This window comes from Camelus ferus, chromosome 30, assembly GCF_009834535.1.
Source record: "Camelus ferus isolate YT-003-E chromosome 30, BCGSAC_Cfer_1.0, whole genome shotgun sequence".
In the NCBI taxonomy this organism is placed as follows: Eukaryota; Metazoa; Chordata; class Mammalia; order Artiodactyla; family Camelidae; genus Camelus; species Camelus ferus.
In genome coordinates, this window is record NC_045725.1 from 4,312,323 (window position 1) to 4,333,116 (window position 20,794).

General features: G+C 40.4%; 1 protein-coding gene across 1 annotated transcript in view; it reads right to left on the reverse strand.

Moving 5' to 3' along the window:
• The window catches only part of ZNF407 (zinc finger protein 407), a 364,894-nt gene that overhangs the window by 322,111 nt on the left and 21,989 nt on the right, over positions 1-20,794 (reverse strand). The window contains 4 exon segments of the mRNA XM_032470454.1: positions 8,718-8,832; positions 13,992-15,807; positions 15,809-17,314; positions 17,316-18,700. Of these exon segments, the coding sequence (XP_032326345.1) occupies positions 8,718-8,832; positions 13,992-15,807; positions 15,809-17,314; positions 17,316-18,641 (4,763 nt within the window). The 5' untranslated portion in view covers positions 18,642-18,700.

Consider the following 20,794-nt stretch of genomic DNA (forward strand, 5'->3'; position numbering starts at 1 on the left):
GTGAATGCTGTTTCTGACAAGCCAGCTTGTTCTAGATGTAATTCTCACAGCCTGTGTAGGATCATCTGAAGCAAAGCAGAAAACAACTGTACCAAAATGAATTCCCAACCTCCCTGTGTATCTGCATCACCTTCTCTGTAATGACATCTTTTGATGACAGCTGACCATCTAAACTCAAAAGGAATTACAACAGACTCACCACTGTAAGTTCCTGGAAACAGAGCTCCCACAGGTTTGTAAGAAAATGTTTGAAAAATGAATGGACAAACCTGCCAACTAATTAACTTTGTACTTAAACATGTAGCCATTATTTTCCTTGTTAAAAAGACTGGTGGCTGAAAATAGAGAAACCAAAAAGTTTAAGAGATACATTGAAACTAAACAGCACACCAGCAGGATATAATAGAAATAATATTAACCCCAGAGTCAGAAGTCCTGGGTTCTCATCTCCATTTGTAAAAAAAAATCACTTAAGTTCTTGATGCAAATTTCTTTACCTTTTCACTAGATGGATTAGACCAGAGAAAAGTGTAAATTCTAAAATCTTATTTTTTAAATAAATTCCAGGGGGGAATACTAAAGTGTCTTTTTAAGTTTAAACACATTCCACTTTTTTCAGATTAGTGCAAATTGAGATACGGAAGCACTGCCTGGCCACAATATAAAGAAATCATATTTATTTGCTAATATGATCATGATAATTATCAGGTGTGTTAACAATATGAGACCATTTTCACCTACTTCATTTACAACAGCACTTCTAAAACAGATTAGGAGGGAAGATACTACGTTTAGCCAGGTTTGATAGGGAGAACCTTCTAGCTCCACATGCACCACATGTAGAGCTGACAGTGTATGTACGATGCTAATTAACCCTTTATCAGCCCTTCAAAACAACCACCCTTTTGGTCCACCTCAATACACTCCTACAGCTCCTCAGCAGTAAATAGTATTTTTTTTTCATTGAATGGGAATGCAAACCAAAAATAATTCTCTAAAAATTCATATATCTAGAGAGGAGCATTAAACAGTGCTTGGAACTGTTGTTACTCGGCACTCTAACACTTAGATAACAAAGACTTTGTACTCATTCTTGGTAAAATGCTAAAGCAAGTGTCAGTGAGGGGAAAAAAGGAGCTCCAGGAATGACTGAAAGTGAACAGAGGGTGTGGAGAAGAGCCCACAGAAACAGAACCCATTTCTATGCCCTGGAAACAAGAAAAGCACCCGAAGACTAAGGACTAGGGGAGTAACATCCATTACTCAACAGTATATACATACATTTTCTAACTGACGGCTTCCCACCCAATGGACACTGCCCATCAGATGAACTGCACTTGGAAGCACAGCTCTAATGTCCGCTTTCAATGTACGAGTTGCATGTGGGCATCTGCATCACGGCCACGAAATTGTGTGTCCTTGTAATCATTATTTGGGACTAGGCTGCACTACGTTGTATGGAACTGGTATTGACCTGTTTCCATTACCACTATCCACAATCAACAGCATTCCTAATTAAAATTAGGAACAATGAAATTCTCTTAAAAGTAATTCCCCATGGCCAAATCGCATACTCCTTGACTCTGAAGCAGTAATCCACTTCCTACCAGGCTCTCTACTTCCTTCGCTGCCTACAGTCCAGGAAATTGGGAAGATAGTTGGACAAGCCAAAAAAAAAAAAAAAAGGATGGAAAGCAGAGGAGAAGGCCAGCATTCAACACCAGAGCACGGCACAGTGTCGCGGTCTGGCCCTGCCAACTGCCCCCTCGCTTTATGACCCCACCTCAGACAGGGCCAAAGTCCCTGCAGCTCCTGAACTTACCAGGCTCCTGACTGAACATCCTCACAGCCCCGCCTGGAATCGGCTGCCCCTGGTTCTTTGCTCAAGCCCAACTCACCTTCACACCAAATTCTACCTGTCTGAGGAAGTATTTTCTGAATTGGCAACGAGATTCATTTCTCTACCTGAGCTTTCTCCGCCCATTTGCAGCAAGTGTTGTTTTGATCTTTTAACCCTGAAGATTAATAGCACTGGAACATACTGATGCTCCAGAAATATTTAATATTTTTTTAAATCCCCCACTTCACTCCATCTGGCCACTTGAAACTCCAGGAATTTATTGCAGTATTCTTAATATGCCATGCTATTCTACCCTTTGCTATTTTTGCTCTTTTGTTCCCTCTAATAAAAAAAAAAAAGTCCAAACTTGCCTTGCATATAAATACTTCCTCATCCTTCAAGAACCAACTCAAACTTAGCCTCTGGATGAAGCCCTTCCTGCTGCTTCTAAGCGGAGCTGGGCACCCCTCCTGGGGACCGCCGTCCCTCGCTCTTACTCCTGCAGTGCGCCTCTCTGTGTCTGCCTCCGGCTGGGAGCACGTGACAGCAGGGCCCCTGCACCACCTAGGCCTCCTCGAAGAGGAAACTCTCAAGAATCTGCCCAACAGGAAGCGAACAAATACCTGAATCAGTGTCTGTACTTCCCTCCTATCTACATTTCCAACACCTCCTCTTACTCAGTCTCGGACAAATCAAAGAACAAAACCCTGCAGAAAGTAAAGGACTTTCACAATCACAGGAACAGGAAGAGGGAGGGAGAAAACAGGTTAACAATAAAAATCACAGGGCTGGCAAAGGAAGCCAAGAAGAGTGGCTGCCCTCCTGTATTTCACCTAGGGGCTCAGGAGGGCTGAAGAACCTTGTGGTTCCACAATAGGATTTTAAAGTCACCATGGAACCATTTCAAGATAAAAATAAAGTAAGAATGACTTAAGCCACTGAGGTAATAAGACTTTTTCACTGGAAAAGACCTTAGAGACAGAGCCCAATGTTTTCAACTACAACACATGGCACAACACCAACAAATGACAATGTGTATTCTTCCTATTTTCTGATGAGTTGATCATACTGACGGCCTTGGAATGAATCCATGGCCCTACTCTTCCCTGGCAAAAAGCTGAGAAAACACTATCACAAAAAAGGAGCACAGGGTATGGTGGTGACAAAGACACTCTCTTTTTCCTGCGAGGAGATGCAGGAAACATTTTCTTCTGTTTCTTCTCCACCGTCCCAACCTTACCCTCCACTCTCTCCTGGACTTAGGAAACAGCTCACTGGGAAGTACCTAAATCACATCTGAGAAAGAGTGTGTGTTACTTTAATATAATGACGAAGACATCTCTTAAGATTTTCAAAATGAAAAGTGATTTTTTATAAAAAAAAAATATAAAATAACATCCATTCACTATTTAAATAGTATTTCAAGGACTTCAACATCAGAGGAATAAACTAACCATGTACATTTGGTACTCCTCACTGCCAGGAAGACAGATAGTAAGCATTACATGGGATTTTAAAAATTTCAAACTAAAGGCAAAAATATATCATTAAACAAAAAGCATTAAAATATTATAGAGATAAAATATGTAATACATCCTTTATAATACAAGCATCTTAATGTCAAATGAGTTTTTTTTACAAAACTGAGAGATGCAGCTCTTTACATTGTTATAAGCATAATTTATGACACAATACAAAACAAACTTTTCTATCTGTATCATTTTTTCTATATCTCTTTAACCAAAACAATCAGCTGAACCAAAAAGTTATTTCATTTGGGTACATCTGTGGATATGATGGGTGTAATTAATTGTTCAGCTAAAAATGCAATTCCATGGTGCTTTTAATGATTTAGGTTTAGTTCCCAGAGCAGACTAAAAATAGTGATTTTAATTTATTCCTGCTGCCTACAATTACCCACAACCATGTATTTTTAAATATTTCCAGCCTATAAAAATTACTAATTTTTGCCACTTGTGTTTATCTGCATTTAGACTTTGATTTGGATAAATTAAGCTCTCAAGTGTTCCTTGCTTTATGAAACTCTGCATGTTGTACACTTCAACACAAATAAATGACTTGTACCATTAGAGGTTTAAATAATGTAATGTATTTCATGCTCAGCCTGAAGCTGGATTCCAATGAAGTTGCTAATGCACGTAATGATTAAGTGTAACTCAAATACTAACTGTGTTGTTGAAAACATGACAGGCAATAATTTGGTCTATTATATTCTGCCATTTAATTGCCTAGTACAGACATTCTCTGACACGTTATGAAGCAATGATTTACAATTATTCAAGCTGCAAAGGTCAGAAAGTGACATTATAATCATCTACATAGAGATCCCTTCTAATGCACAAAAACTAGGTAATGCCACACACACAAAAAAGAGAGTTTTACTGCATTAGTAACTTTCTATTTAAGGTTTCTTAAAGCAACTAAGAATAAACAGTTCACAAGAACATTAATACACAGTAGAAAATGTCTGGAATCTGTTTTCATGAACCCAGAGGTGACAGATTCAGTAAATGCCCTTATTCTGTCCGGATTAGGTAAGTCCTGCACCACTGTTTATCTCTACATATACGATTCCAGACTAGACCCAGGGAGAGCAGTCAGAACACAGCACAACCCCTGAACCAGGCATACTGGAGTCTTTCCAAACAGTGGCCTAGCAGGAGTTAGGTAGCATTTCCCAGGTTTACCGAAATCAGAGGCTACTTACTAATTTTCTACTTACTCTTTTTTGTAGTAATTAGTAATGAGAAACAAAAACAATAACCCAGGATGATCAATGTTACCCCTGTCATCCTAATGGAAAGACAATAAAACCTTCATTTGTTTAGGCACTTATTTCTATTATACTAACATTCAATTTGTAACCACTCAAGTACAACAAATTATCAATACATAAAGAATAACGAGGAAAAACAAAATTATTTGTAACACTTTAATATGAAAAAAGTGAAACAGAGAACAAGATACCAAAAGAGAGAGACAGAGACTGAATACCAGAATACTAAAGTGAAAAACAGTGCAAGTAATTTTTTAGAAGAATGTTAAGTCTGAGCAAAAGCAAAAAACAAAAGTGGCTGGGAGCTGGAAACAACTAAGTTATAGTCATCACATGCTACAGAAAACAGCCTCGAGAGAAAATAGTAAGCACAAATTAAACTCAGTAGCTAAAACAACAGATACTACAAAAGCAGAGAAATAAAGAAAAGGTAGAGTTAAAGGAAAGGGAACAGCAGTCTACCACGACTAGCACATTAGTTAGGTTCAGCACGAAAAATACTTGTACTCTCAAGTTTACCATCTGTACAATGGGGACATTAAACATGAGATAAATAATCTCATGAAACTGATATCAACAAATGAAATCAATGTTAATTAAGGCGCACACTAAACCACAGCACTGCATAAATACTATTTATAATTGAGAGTATTATCTGTATACTATTGTGTGTGTATATATGTGAAGAAAGAGATTACTAAAATAAATTTAAATGAATTTAACAAAAACATGGTACCCCTAATGACATTCTTAAGCCACTGAGATTTTTAAGTTGACCACTGGAAAAAAAAAAGATAGAGATCATGGATTTAGTAAAAATGTATTTACCTATTTTTAAACATATGTTCCCCCCAAAATTATTAACTTCCATGTAAGGGTGCTTTCTGTTATTTTTTATTTTCTCCCCTACTTAGCCCTATATCCGACCCACAGCACATGTTCATGTTATCCATCAAGTGCTAAATACAAAACACCTATAATTCATAAAATTCCTTTTGAGATCACACTCAGATATAAGAAAAACACTAAGAAACTGTAATTCAAAAACTGCTCCTCCTAAAAGTGAAAGTAAAATGAATGGCCTTTAAATGACGTTATCTATAACGTTCTCAAAACAGGAAGCGCAGAGCAATACATTTTTTAAATCTATACCCTGACGTGAGTGTGTAAACCATGGACAAACAAAATTTAAATCCTGAATTCTGAATCCTACTACCTAATAGGAATTAAACATCTAATTCAGCTTCTTTTGTCAAATAACTTACATCCATGCTATACTGTGGCTAAGATTTGCTGGTGAGGGGGAGAAAGATATCTTAAACCTGAGCTTAAAAATCCAAAGAAGATCAATGTAGGTTCAAACAATTGAAATAAAAATTTAAAAGGCAGTTTTTGCTTTCTAAATTTTAAGTTTAAGCCTTAGTAAAAAATATATGATATATATTTGATGAGCATCTAAAATCTTCTTATATGAAAGATATGAAAAAGTCAATCACAAATAATCTGAAACATTAATATAGAGCTCAATTCAACAGAATGCATTCTATGTTGTTTTCATCAATTTCACCATAAAATACTATGGTTTCTCAAAAGGGTTAAATGTGTCTGCCTCACTGTTTTCATAGATCATTGACTGAATCAGAACTATTTGAAAAACAGTGTATTTCTTACAACTCAAATAATGAAGGGGTTATTAATAAAATTCTAAAGCGGAAACTAAGATACTAACTATTGAAGAAAAGAAAACACAGTGCAGGACCTTCTGTTTGTGACAAAATTATACAGTTAATGTTCCAGAAAGATCACTTCGCCTCTTAAAGCTTGATTTTTGAAAAGGTAAAATTTATAGCAATTAAAGCTAATGAAGAAATGCAGCATGAGCTGCTTATGTTCAGGAACTAATAGGTCCACCGAGCATTTCTAAGATTATTTAGCCGTCGATGATAATGAATTGACATTGTCAGTGATGTTAATGTACCAGTGCTCTCTGCTGCCACTAACCTGATAGCCAACTCTGGATTTTTTTTTTAATGTTTTCCACTTTAATTTTTAACTTACATACTGCTCTATCCTTCTGAAACACATGAAATACAGAACAACCTATGATACTTTTCGTTAGCATTAAAGGGCTGTTAACTCATTACTGTCCTGTCTCAACCTCATAGATCAACAGGCATTTTTTTCAGTTCACTGCAATTCTTCAGAACGTTCAGCTTCACTCTAAAAATATCAACCCTGTACAAATTATTGTTATGTCCCTTTTAAATCAAATTTCACTTAAAAAATTAAGAGAACTATTATTTCTTGGTCAAATAAAATTCAATGACTACTGTAATTCTAAGAGATACAATTTTGGAATCTAAATTGCTTTTTCTACACCCACACATACATGCAGGCCTCTATGACAGCAGTACAAAACTCAACATAGCTTATATGTACTTGTAATTCTTTACCTTGGGAATCAAATATATAAACTACTAGTGCAAAACGTGTGCATAAGCAAAGTGTGCACTGCTTAAATCACACAACCACAGCCAACCAACCAGGTACTGTTTCTGACGCTATATATGCCAGAAACTGCTCTCTGAAAGTTTCTTCTTCTCTTTCCAGGTCTTGGTAACGCTAATAAAAATGAATGGAATTAGGTTTCTAATAACAGAGTATGCAAAAATTGTTGTCTTATTTTGCAGAAATGAGGAAGAAACTGCTTATTGCCATCTTATAGCAAATTTTCATTGGAGTCAGGGCCTTCCTCTTGCCTATAACTCACATCATAAAAACAATAAATGAGATTATCTTTTAAAATTCCAAGACCTGGAACAATTAAAATGAACCATTTGGCACTCGACCCTTGCAGCTAAAATCAGTAGCAACCAGACTCATTCTCCCACTGATCTTCAGGGGGCTTCAGGGCAAAGGTTCATCTTCATTTACTTTAGCTGCAAGTCATTGAACCATCAGTTCTGCCAATGAATAAATCACAGAGCATGGTCCATAAAGCTGCTTGCAAAGTTATTTGTAAAACTATCTTAAGGGTCAAAAAATGCAACTGCATTCCATGATGAAATGTACTGTCCAACAAAACACAGATGCGGTTTTTGACTTAAAAGATATGTGTGCAGCAGTGCCAACCGGAGTCTTCCACTGAAGAAATAAACCTAATAGAACATGTGCATGTTGCGTAACTTAATTGACTCCGAGGTGTTCTGTGAATTAACCGTAAGGACTGCAGGTTCCTCAGGTTTCACATAAAGTGTTTTTATATGATGCACTTATTAGTTAATTTCTCCAGCATAATAACATTAAAATATATTTTTAATCAGAAGTAGAGTATTAAAATCCAGCTCTGAATGTCCTATGATATACCATAGATGTCACGGCATTTTAAAACCTTTTAAACATTTCTGCTAAATTAATTAGTTTTGCATCAAGGCATTTCAGTGCTTCCTATTAAATGCAACACATTTGAGTGACAATTAAACATTGTGAATTTTTCTTTAGAGGAAAGAGCCGTTAACTAAAACAGGAAAACAAGTTTTGAAATAAAGTTACACAAAAACATACATTTTATACACTGGGTTTTTAAGCATCATTCCTGCAATAATCAGTTTTCTGAAATCAAATCTTTTTCTGCTTTTTTCCTCATAGAATATGTCCAGGGGATCCAAAGAACCATTAATATGATTAAAATTAAAGCAGTATAGCAAAATAAAAAAAAACATACATATACACTCCTAAAGCTATATTATGTATTTTTTTATGTCTTTAAATGGAATTTACAGTTCTCTCTGGCAATGTGAATGAACATCCTATAATTTAGTCAATTTACAGATTACAGGTTCAAATTGACCTTGTAGCCCATAAAATTGCTCATCTTCAGTACAGGATTAGAAGTGGGAGAAGAATGTCATAACTGCATTTAAGGAATTTACCATAACAATGGAAAGGAGGATACGCGTGCATAATTTTAGCCCCTCTTACTCGTATCAGTTCTGAGATTCCGAAACAGTGGATATCCTGCACATAGTTCCAGGCCCCCTGACCCCCCCACCCTGGCAGAGATGGTTTCAATTTACTCACCCACAGACGTGACACTTGTATTCCCTCATCCCAAGGTGCCTTTTGACATGGTTTCTGGCATCGCCAAGCTGAGCTGTTGCAAAATGGCATATCTTGCACTTGAATGGTTTTGATCCTAAGTAAATTTAACATACAATATGATTTGAATTTGAACAGCACACTACTGATAGTTTAAGAGGTCTAGATCTTGAATCATACTTATAATCTAATTACAAATTTCTGTACCCAAAATGGAATACTTGAGTTCCTTTCTACCTTGAATAGACCTGCATTCCATAATTATTCCAAGACCTTAATGTTTCAATGAGTATTTCTAACTTTCAGTAACATTTTAAAATTTAAAGTCAAAAGTAAAATACATAACCAGAACTAAGTGTATGAGAGAAGCTAAATAATTTCAAATATTTTTCTTACAAATCGACAGAAATAGCTTTTAAAGTCACTCAACATTTAAAACAGAACATTTTAAAAACATAAATGCATAGACAGCTGCTGATACTTTTAAAAATATATTTATTATCAAATTTCTCAGTGGCCTCATCCCCATTTCCTCACATTTCTGCAGCTTTGAATTTATTCACAGTAACAATGGTATTTCAGGGGTTTTTTTCTGACACTTATCCCAAATGATTCATTACATTACTATTTTAATACTACACAATATAAGAATATATAGTGGATAAATTATTTGCTTTTATGATCATTTTATAGCCAAAAATCCTTGACGATTTGGCAATCCAGAAGTACTGACACTGTGGTTATTACTGATTTCAAGAACAAATATTTCAACATAAAAGGCATAATGCCAACAATTTTTTTTATTTCATAAAGAAATAAAATTAACTTTTACTTAAAAATGAGAAAACAAAATTATTTCAGAGTCCACAAAGTTGTCACCAATAGGTAGACTCTAACTGGAACACAGTCACTCATAAACAGTCAGTACCCACACGAACGAGAAGCGACACTCTGAAAGTGTAACGTGTACATGCCATTTTCCACTTCTAAGGACTAAATCTTCACAGAAACAAATCAAAATCATGAAGATCACAGTTTAAAATCAGTATTATGTTTCCAAATTTTTCATAGCATGTTTGGTACCCACTTGGCAAAGGTACCTCTTCTAATACAGTTAGACAGAATATGAAATGTGTGAACTTTAATAAATATACAAAAGGAGCTCAAATTAAAAAGTTGCAATATATCATTTTTGATCAATGGAACTTCGTGCAATGCCCTTGGAAAAAAAATCCTCTAAGAATACTTTGTTGAAACTGAAGCACTCAGTAAAAAATTTTAGAGTCTTAAATTTCAATTTAATTCCCAAAAGCTGACAAAAAAAAGTGAAGCATTCAATTTTAATCTTCTAACAGAAATAAAAAAGTCAACAGTACTAAGCACGGGCAGACAAGGTTGAATATTTCACAGCTCAATGACAATGAAGCCAGATCTCTTAATACTTCCATTTCTACTGCTAGAAGTAGATGTAAAATATATTTAGCACCTGAATGGTTATATCTAGTCAGCTTTATATGTTTAAATGTCAAAAGCAGGTTGGGACTGCAGCTTACAGCAATCACATTCTATCGGTCACATTAGAAACTACAGTTTATTTAAACGATTCTGATAAAACTGAGCCTATCACTACTTTGAAACATTTCTTCTTGACACAGAATTCTATAAAGGCTCTTGCGAAAGAAAAGAGCGAGGAGAACCGATTTACCTGCACTGTATGTTAAACGGCACCGCGGATCAGGTGGTGAGGAAACTATTACTCAGCCACTGCATCAGGATCCTAAATAAACTAAGAAGATAAAGCTCTCGCAACACCTGTATCACAGGTGTGGTGAAAGGATTCCAGCGACCTGGTAACTGAGCTCCGGTGCTGCTCACCATGCTGCCTCGGGCCTGCGCGCCTGCCGTGGGGCCAGGGCTGGACACCGCCCTCCCGCGGGCCCCCGCACTGTGCAGGGCCCCTCGGAGGAAAGCCCAGTTCCTTCGGGCTCGGGGGTCACGGCTGGCGCGCTGAGCGCACATGAACGAGCCGCCCTGCTGGCTGTCTTCACGCAGAAACCACTGAGGCCCTGACTGCTCTTCAGAACTTACGCGCAGAGAAGATGTGTGAACACCTCCTTTCTGTGCCATAAAAATTCAAATACTTGGGAACTAGAGGTAATATTTTCTGTATTTAAAAAAAAAAAAAAAGCAAACTTCCCCTTTTTTTTAAATTTTTTCCTAACTGATGTTTCCATTTTTTAAGCTTGCCAGGCACATCCCAAAATGAATCCAGGAATAGTGTTTATAAGGCAAAATTTGTAAAAGTGCATATTTCTAAATTTGTCTCTCTCAGGCATGTTGAGATTATTACAAACCATCAATATTATTTTAAATAGTTCCATTCCTTGGGACAGCACTATCCTGTCTTTTTTTTTTTTTTTTTTTTTCAGTTTGGCCTGTGAGGTTTTCTGAAAGGGAAAATGGAAGAGTCTCTAGTCTTGGTTTGTACAATTTTACCAAAAGAATTCCAAAGACTTTAAGTCTTCCCTCAGACGTGCACAGGCGTCCCGGCCTCAGTCACCGGTAACTGCTCTGAGACATGGACATGACATCAACACCGAACAGGTCGTGACCAGACTTTAGGTCTGAAAGAATCCAGTAAGATGAACACAACCCATCACTGAATCTTCTCAACAACCACCTCAGCGCACAGTCCTCCTGCTCTCTCTGCGCCTCCAGTCCCCGCTCCCTCCCTCACCACCTTGTCCCAAGCTCATCTGGCTGCTCAATCATCCTGTACTAAGACACAAACACTACCAGCCCTAACTTGAGAGTTTTCCCCTGAAGTCACCCCACTCCCTCCCTCCCCTGTGCAGACACTTCGAAAAAAACACCAGTGACCAGAGTGCTCTGAACAGAAAGTGAAGGTCTTCAGCCCTCTGGCTCAATGACCGTGGTGTATGAAATTGAAGCCCTAACAGAACAATGCCGGAGGGAAAACGAACAGCATTTTTGGTCCGACTAACGTAAAAGGGACCGAGACGCTGCTCATGCTGATGGCTTCACACCAGCAGGCACTCAGAAAACCGGGAGCCTTTTCCCCACCAGTCTTGATAACCAAAACTCATTTATTTCTTCTAGTGCTGCTTTTATCGTGTTAAGGATGGGAAGAAAAGGTTACATAAAACAGAGTAAATCACAAAATATGAAAATAGGGATTGGAAGAATAAGCCCCTTTCCAGTTAACCATTAATAACAGTCCCTGAATTACTATTTCATGGACACAAGCAAAGTATCAGAAAAGCAATTCATTTTAAGATGCTCCAAGGAAAACCCTCAAATTAAAACCTAGAGAGCAGCCTCCTCCAAACAATGACTTGCAAACTTAAAATGTAGACTGGCACTGTGCACTCGCTCTGGTGCCTCAGAGCACAATAAAAATGTACTTGCTGATAAGCCCAACACAAGATGTTAAAAAGTATGCTAACTTTTACTAAATGTTACAATCAATGATGTAACTTATATAAGTAGGGTTACTTTGTCACATATTGATAGTTACCTCACTTTCACATCCACATTAACTTGATTTTAAATGCAATTAATACATATAGTCAAGGAAGACGAATGGACTACATTCTGCACTTAACCTGGTGGACATTTTCAAATGGCACAAGTGACCAGTGCAAACCTATTTTGCATTGTAAACGACTAAATAAATCTTAATGGATTAAGAATGATCAGCTATCAACACACAAGGGAAATTAAGTGCTGAAATGCCTACATTGATTATTTTAAATTATTAGCCTTACTCTGTTCTTGAATTTGTATGCTTTTAGTGAGCTTTAACACATTTACAAGACTTATTGACTATAATTACAAGAGAATTCAAGTAATGGACACATCAATTATAAGCAACATGTCTTGACCAGACAGTTGCATAAAGAATTCTAAAAAGAGCTCCATTAGCATCTTCCTCTTAGTTTTATTCTGTTTTATCTGCCTGAGGAGGGCACGTTAAGAAAGCACCTATTTTCTGCAATGTGGACAGCGAGCCTGTTTCTAAAACTGTATCATTTCAGAAAGCGAGCTGCAACACAGTACCGACAGAGGTATTAATGATGTCAACAAATCAGGATTTGGACTTAGTCCCCAGCAATGGTTCTACTGCATGAAAATAGCAGGGATCAAGAGTACCATGTTCATATTTACCTAGATTAACCTTACACAGGTTGCCCTGTTACTTTCTTCAACGAAAAACTTTTACCTATCTTTCATCACTCTGAACTACCAACGTTTCACACTCTTTTGTCTCCCTCCTTGTAACCATGCACTAAGTTTCAAAAACTGCATGAATTTAAAGTATAGCTTTAATAATAAGCCATTATTTAAAAGTACAGTAAAATAAACCTTACAGTTTTAATGAAAATATGTTCATTGAAATGTGAATTTATTATTCAAATCCACTCATAAATTCAACCATGGAGACAGAACTTGTCTAAGCAGAGCACAATGATTTAGAAAAGCTGTCTATTTAAAATAAAGAATGTATGGCAGGTTTATAGAAACAGTGCAGTGAATTTTTACATAAATTTAGAACAGTGGCTTATGTATTTTCCACCAAAAAAAAAGTTTTTAAAAAAATTTCTATCTAAAATTAAACATTAAAATGGAACACTACATGTGACAAGAGCACAGAAACTAAATCAAGTGATACCTCCATGAAAACCAAATCGCCAGGACATATTCACTTTGAAAAGTATTGACTAATTTTGATCCTGGAAAGCAGAATCTTGTTGCCTGGGAGTTACACTGTGGGATATAAACTGCCTGGCAATGAATAGATTTAAATCCCTAAAATTGTAACAAAAATTTCATACTCCAGTCCTCAAAAGTCATTTAATGTGTCTACTTAAACCCCAAGTGCCACTAAATAGAAACCCTGGAAAACCAAACAATTAGGACTTGGAAACAACTGAGAAGCTGTAAGAGACGGGACTTTAACAAAGGCATCAGAGGGACCAGGCTTTCTGATAAAAGAAACGGGCCAAACATGCCACCTATGGAATCACTAAGGCTCACCTGATTACCTTTGGAAATGTTAAGTGTCAACAAAGACCGTGGCAGGTACCCAGAGCCACAGGGCAGCGTAAGGTGAACTGGGTGTTGGCCAAGCAGCAAACAAAGCGGAGGACTCCGTGCTCGGACGGGAAGGAACGGCCCACCTGTGTGGCTGGCCTGACCCTACAGGTGAGCACGGGTGTGCCGCGGTTTACGTACCTGTGTGAGTGCGAATGTGTGCTAGAAAGGCCATCGAGTTGCTGCTGCGACACATCTTCCCACAGTACTTGCACACGTTTCCCTGGTTCTCTTCTCTCTCGCGGTTGATTTGCTCAGTGTCTTCCACTATGTACTTGTTCACCTCCCGCAGCAGTTCCTCATGCTGCCCTTTAATGTGCAGAAATAAATTCTGTTCGGAATCAAAGGGCTCTGTACACTTGACACATTTAAAGGTGGCCCCGCCCTCGGGAAGCTCCTCCACGCTGGCCTGCTCATTTCTCATGTGACCAGCACTGGCCAGATGCTGGTGGAGGTTGCTCTCCGTGTAGAATGATTTTCCACACAGTAAACAATGGAAGTGTTTCTCTTTCGTCGGATGCTTCATGGCTATGTGGACGTTCAGTCCGCTCAAACCATCAGCTAAGAAGCCGCAGTCATCACAGCGAATCCGTGTGGATTCAGCAAAGGAACTGCCTTCAGACTTCTTCTTTTTCCCACCTTGAGCACAGTCCTTTAAGGGCAGCTCACTAATTCTCACTCCTGCTGCTACCAAGGCTTCTTCAGACTGGTCTAACAGTTCGTCTTCAGGGTTCTTTATTTTTATTATGGAAGAGTCAAACCGGCCAGAACTGTACACGGCCTGTCCTTTCTCATCAATGCTGATTATAGTTTCATAAACATCATTATTTTCAACGGTGCTATCAGAAACCAGACCATCCTCTTCCAAAATAATTTTAGTTTCATGCTGGGAACTCATCAGACTCTCCTTATTCTCCAGAACGGGGCCTTCAGGGACATCTCTCAAATCCCCTGGACTCTGCAGGCTTCCAGCTCCATCCTGACCACCGCTCCGCAGGGGCAGCCGTCCTCCGGCCACTCTCCTCGAGGCGCTTTCGGCAGCCCGCTCTCCATCCAGCGCCCCGGGACATGCACGCCGGCCAAGGGCGTTCTCTGCCTTTTCTCCTCCGAGTCCTCCGTCACCCTGGCCGTGTGCGTGTGGATTGCCGACATCACTCAACACATTGTGCGTTCTCTTTGCTGTCTCATAATTCAATGCCGAGTTTCCTGAATTTTCATTCGGAAATTTGGCTGGGGAGCCATCATTAGAGGAAATAAGGGAAACCATCTCCTCGGGTCTCAGAACTTTATCCTTGGCAAGGGGCTGGCGGAGAGTTTCACAGAAGGAGTGATCTTCACTGAGACTGGATTCTTCCTCAGTCTCAATTTCTACAGAGTCAGGAGCACAGAGCACTTTAGACACATCTAGATTAGCATTCTCCTCTAGAACAGAACAATCGGCACCACTTTTCGATTTGAGAGTTTCAGAGGATTGGTGTGGAATTATTTGAAATTCTTCAGCATTTTGTTGATGCAGCTCCTCGGGTATGATGGTGTCTCTGGACATCTCTGCGGCAGCGGCTTCCGCGCTGGAAGAGCTCAGGTAGGACTGCCTCTTCATCTTGTGCTTTTCGGTCACCGCGTGCCTCGTCATCTCTCGACGAGTCACGGCGTAATAATCACACGCCATGCAGTAAAACGTGAACTCTTTCGTGTGTTTCCGTTTTACGTGCAGTTCTAGGGAAGCAGAAGAGTGAGCGTTAAACTCACAGTGTATACACTTGTTATCACCTGTACCCGTGACGTCGCCCTGGGCGCATGCACCCCCCTGGTGGGGAAGGTCCTCTGGTTCTGGAGAGACCTGTTCCTTTTTCTCCAGGTGACTGTTAGCGTCCCCATCTAGAGAATGAAACACACTGTCAGCTTTGACTTCAGCTGGATTCCCGTGCTCCAGTCCTGGCTTTTCCGACGTGGAGGGGAGCTGCTTCAGCCGACCTGTTAGCAGGCTCACCTGAAACTGCTGAACCAGCGTTCTTCCTACTGGCCTCAAGGTCACCCCCTTCAGGGCCAACAACGACATCTGAACTTTGTTTTCCACTTGCTTCTATTTCTACACGGCCTTTATGCTTCTTGGTGGCACAGTGACGCTCCATATCTCCCTTAGTCACGGTATAATACTTACACACTTTGCATAAATAACTGTATTGGTGACTGTGTTTTCGTCTAATGTGCACGGTCAAGTTTGTAATACTCGAGGCCAAAAGGCCGCAGTGCGAACAGGTCCGTGAGATGTTACCTTTAGGTCTCCCTCTCTTTGGAGTAGTGGCCAAAGCTAATTCACCCTCTTTGGCAATGACACCAGACTGTGGCAGCTCCGGGGCAGGCAGAACGCTCTGCTCAAGACCGGAGCGCTCTGCTAAGTGCGTGCCCTCTCCGTGGCCAGCTGCCCTTCCACCTCCGGGAATGTTCGCCTCTTCCTTCCTGTCATTTGCACCTATGCAGACCCTTTCAATACATTCTTCAAAGCTTAAGCCAATATTATTTTTCTTAGCATTTTCAAGATGTTTGCTCCTCTTAATGTGTTTCTCCATTCCTTCTTTGCTCAACGAGTAAAGATTACAGGCTTTACAAAGAAAGTGGTAGTCCTGCCCATGCCGGAGCTTGATGTGTCTCGTGAGGACAGTGGAAGACCTGGTTTTATAAAAACACTTCTTACACTGAAACTGAGGCCTACTCGAATGCCTTACTTCATTTCCAGGGCTGACCCTGGACTTGACTGGCTCTTCCTGAGCTGCTTTTCCTGGCTCACTCACAGAATCTTTTGTGTTTTCTGATTCTGAAGTACTTAAAGGGAAAGTCTGTAAAGCCAAGTCAGTGCTGAGTGACTGAGAAGTCTTTGGTTGAGCCGACAAGTGGATATGCTTCTCGGTCGTCCGGTGCTCGTCCACGTCCTTCTCGGACACAAAGAACAGGTCACGGGGAGCGCAGAGGAGACCCGGACTGCGCTTCTCCTTCGCGGGCTCCCTCAGGTCCTCCTCACTCACGGGGAGAGACGGACAGCACTGACAACTGAGGCCGGAGGCCGTCTGCGGGTGCGGGTGACCGTGCACGTGCCCATCCAAGTCCCTCCCGGACGCGCTGGACAAGCCACAGGTCTCCCCTGCTTGGCACTTTTCCCCGTGGATTTCCAGCTCTGTCCTGTCTGTGGCTGTGTGACCACAGTCTGCACAAGCACACAACACCTGATGGTCAGGGGCTGGCCTCACCGTCAGAGAGTCCAAGGAGCACGGGAGGTGGGAGTTCCTCCTGTCCTGCTTCGGGTCCTGGGTTTCTGAGGACGTCACGCACGGACCGTGGACGCTGCCACTGGTTTCCACGTGCTGAGGCGTCGACTCGGCCTCACTTGTTTTCACCTGCTTTCTAAAGTGTCTCATGTACAGCCTCTGTGTCTCATTACTTCCCCTTTTATTAATTCCTAGAAGACCTGAACCTTTTCTTTGCCTGGCCCTTTAGGCTGAAAGTGCCACCGCGTCGTCGGAAGCCACTGCCCAAAACGAGGAAGTTCCGCTCAGGTCTCAGTCTCAAGGCCGCACCCACACCATGGGCTGCCTGGGGGCTGTTTCTGGTGGATTCCAATTTATCGAGGAGACTCTCCGAGGTGACTAAAGCTCCTAACTTTTCACTCTTGTTGTCAGGATTTTGAGCTGTGCTCAGCGAGGTTACATTTTCTTCAACAAAGTCTACTTTTTCTGACGGACTGTCCCCTGACGGCACCATTTCAACCAGCAGCTCGCTGCTACCTCCCCCATGTTTAGAAATGGTTCCTGTGAAATCTTTACATTTGCTTTCAGCATTTCGTAATCCTTTTGACTCGCTATTCTTTGCTAGCGGTTTAGAGGCTCTCGGTTTTGTGCGAACGTTTTTTGTTCCCATGGGACATGGCTTCTCAGGAAAAGGTTGCTTGGTTAAGATCTGTACAAACCCTCCACGAGCCACAAGATTCTGACGCCGGAGGTGTGTTTTACCGAGATAATGTGCGTTCAACAGGTTTTCTTCCACACACTGGAAGCCACAAAGCTCACAAGAGAAGATCTTCTGCAGCCCATGTGTCTGTGCGACGGGCACCTGCAAGGCCGCGCCGCTCTCTGCCCTGTGGCTGCAGGGGCCGCAGGCGTGCTCCCCAGGTGGCCCCGCCGGGCACTCGGTGTGCGTCTCCACATCGGAGCAGGAGGAAAACAAATGACTGCAGGCCCCGCACTTGAGAACTGTGTCCGTGCTCCCGAGGGTACAGCTGACGCTAATCTCCTTCAGAGGCAAGGGAGACTCTCTCCCTGGATGGAGGAGAACCACTTCCTGAGCAGACTTTTTTCCAGCGCCCGTCTCCATAGGAACAGCATCCACGGCACTCAAGTAGCAAGGAGGAACAAAAGCACTAGGAAGACACGTGCCTCCGTCTGAGTCACCCAGGAGGGCCTCCGTCCTGGTCTCCTCCAGCGGGACACCCCGCTCTGGGCCTGCGCTCTCGGAACTTTCTGACCCAGCAGTGCCCTGCTCTCCAGACTTCAGGGGCTCTACCTCAGCTAATTTCATCCGTTTGGAAGCATGTTTATTTCCATTTTCCTCCACAATGACACTGCCAAAGTCTGAAGACTCTGAAAAACCTCTTTTGCTTGTGGAATTCACAGAGGAATCTGCTATCACATCAGATACAGGCCCAAGGTCTACGTCATGGGATGAGATAGTTCTCGAGTCCTTTGCTTCTTTATTGCCATTGTCATCCTCCTCGTTCTCCGGTTTCTTCTCTGTATCCATCACTAATGAAGTGCTGGTGATGTTTCTTGTGTCAGGGTGGCTCACTTGGCACTCATAACCTGTGAAGAAGAAAAACACAGTATTACACCTTTGAACATAAAGAAAAGACACATGTATTATTCGCCCAAACGTCAACATAAAGTGACATACTGGATGAAAAATATAAAATTAGCCTTGCAATTTCCTTTACGTTGAGATGAATCTGATCCCATGTACGAAGTCCTTTATGAAAAGTATGAAATCAGGTTTGGGGACCACCACATCGCCACACTGCTGACTCAGGAAGCAATACCACGGTACTTTTGATAGAAAGCAACTCAACCAGCTTGCAAAAAAACGCCCATGTTTCAATTCTCTTTACCAGTACATTTCAACTTACTGCTTTTTTTTTTTAAACAGAGAAGCCCTCTTTTCAAATTACATTTCAGTGAACTCCATTCTGTAAAACAGAGAAGACAAAACTGCTGTGATATGAGCCAGGAATTCCGCCCTTCCCATCTTTAGCTTCCCGACGAAGCCTGAGTCCCAGCATAAAAGATGTGATTTTAAAACAACTGCTTCACCCTTTTCCAGAGAGCACAATCTCAGCATTATGTTTCTAAGTCTCCCCTAATCAGCAGCATGCACATTCTCAGCACACATCATCATTCATGCTCAAGCTCTTTTGCCAATGAAAAGCCACGCCTATTCCAGCTGTCAATCACCAATTTCTTCATCTAACAGTCATTTTGTGTTGTCTGAAGGTTAATGGCAAAGGGAAATGTTAGTGGCAGAATAGAACTAATGAAGTAAATTCTAGGGTGGCCAAAAGAATTTTATTGAATAAAATGCTTTAAAATCAATAATATTGATTTTATTTTTAATTATGCCATTTAATTCAATTAAAACATATCATTTTCCATTTACTTTACACAATGATTGGACTTTTCAGCCAAATACCATTTGATTTGATGTTAATAAAAAGCCATCAAGTATTATGGCCTCAAAGTTAGTGAGAAGTATTTTTAACTGTTATAACTATTTTTTTCCACAACAACGACAAACCAAATGAAGGTTGTTGCTCTGACTCTGCTGAAAGTGGGGAGTAGAGAATATACATAAGATAATAACACCAAAAGCATGAGCAACAATAGAAAAAATAAATTGGCCTTTATCAAAATTAAACACTTCAACTGACATTCTATTCAAAGACCACCAAGAAGAAAGTGAAAAGCCAAGCCACAGAATGGGAGAAGTTTTCTGCAAATCAGTATCTGATACAGGACTTATCTAGAATATATAAAAGAACTCCTACAATGCAGTAATTTTTTAAAAAGCCAACTTTAAAATGAGCAAAGTAGCTGAATATACATTTCCCCAAAGAAGATATACAAATGGCCAAAAAGCATGTGAAAAGATGCTCTACATCAGGGGTCACTAGAGAAGTGCAAATCAACATCACAATGCAATACCTTCACACTGACTAGGACGGCCAGAATCAAAAAGTCAGACAATGGCAAGTAACGGTGAGGACGTGGAAGGATCAGAACCCTCACACAGTGCTGGTGGAGACGTGAAATGACAATGCCACCTTGGAAGAGTCTGGCAGTTCCTCAAATGATTAAACCTGGTGTCATCATACAGCTCAGCAATTCCACTCCTAGGTGCATGCCCAAGAGAAATAAACACAGATGTCCACACAAAAACCTGTACATCAATGTTTATAGCAGTATTATCCATTAAGAGGAAGTGGAAACAACCCAAATGTTCAGCAGCAGATTAAAGGAGAAACAAAATGATGTACATCCATACAACAGAGTGTTATTCAGCCACAAAAAGAATGAAGTATTAATATAAGCCACTGTATGGATGAACCTTGGAAACGTTATGCTAAGTGAAGGAAGCCAGTTACAAATGACCGCATACTCTATGACTCCTTCTATAAGAAATGTAGGCAAATCAACAGGACAGAAAGTAGAACAGTGGTTCCTTAAGGCTGGACGGGGGCACAGGACAGGGTACAGGGGGTAGCTAAAAGGTGATGAAAATGTTTAAAATTTACAGTGGTGATGGTTGCAACATGTTTGTGAACATTCTTAAATCTATTAAATCATAGTTTCAATGGGTGAATTGTATGCTATGTGAATTACCTCAACAAAGTTGCTTAAAAGTAT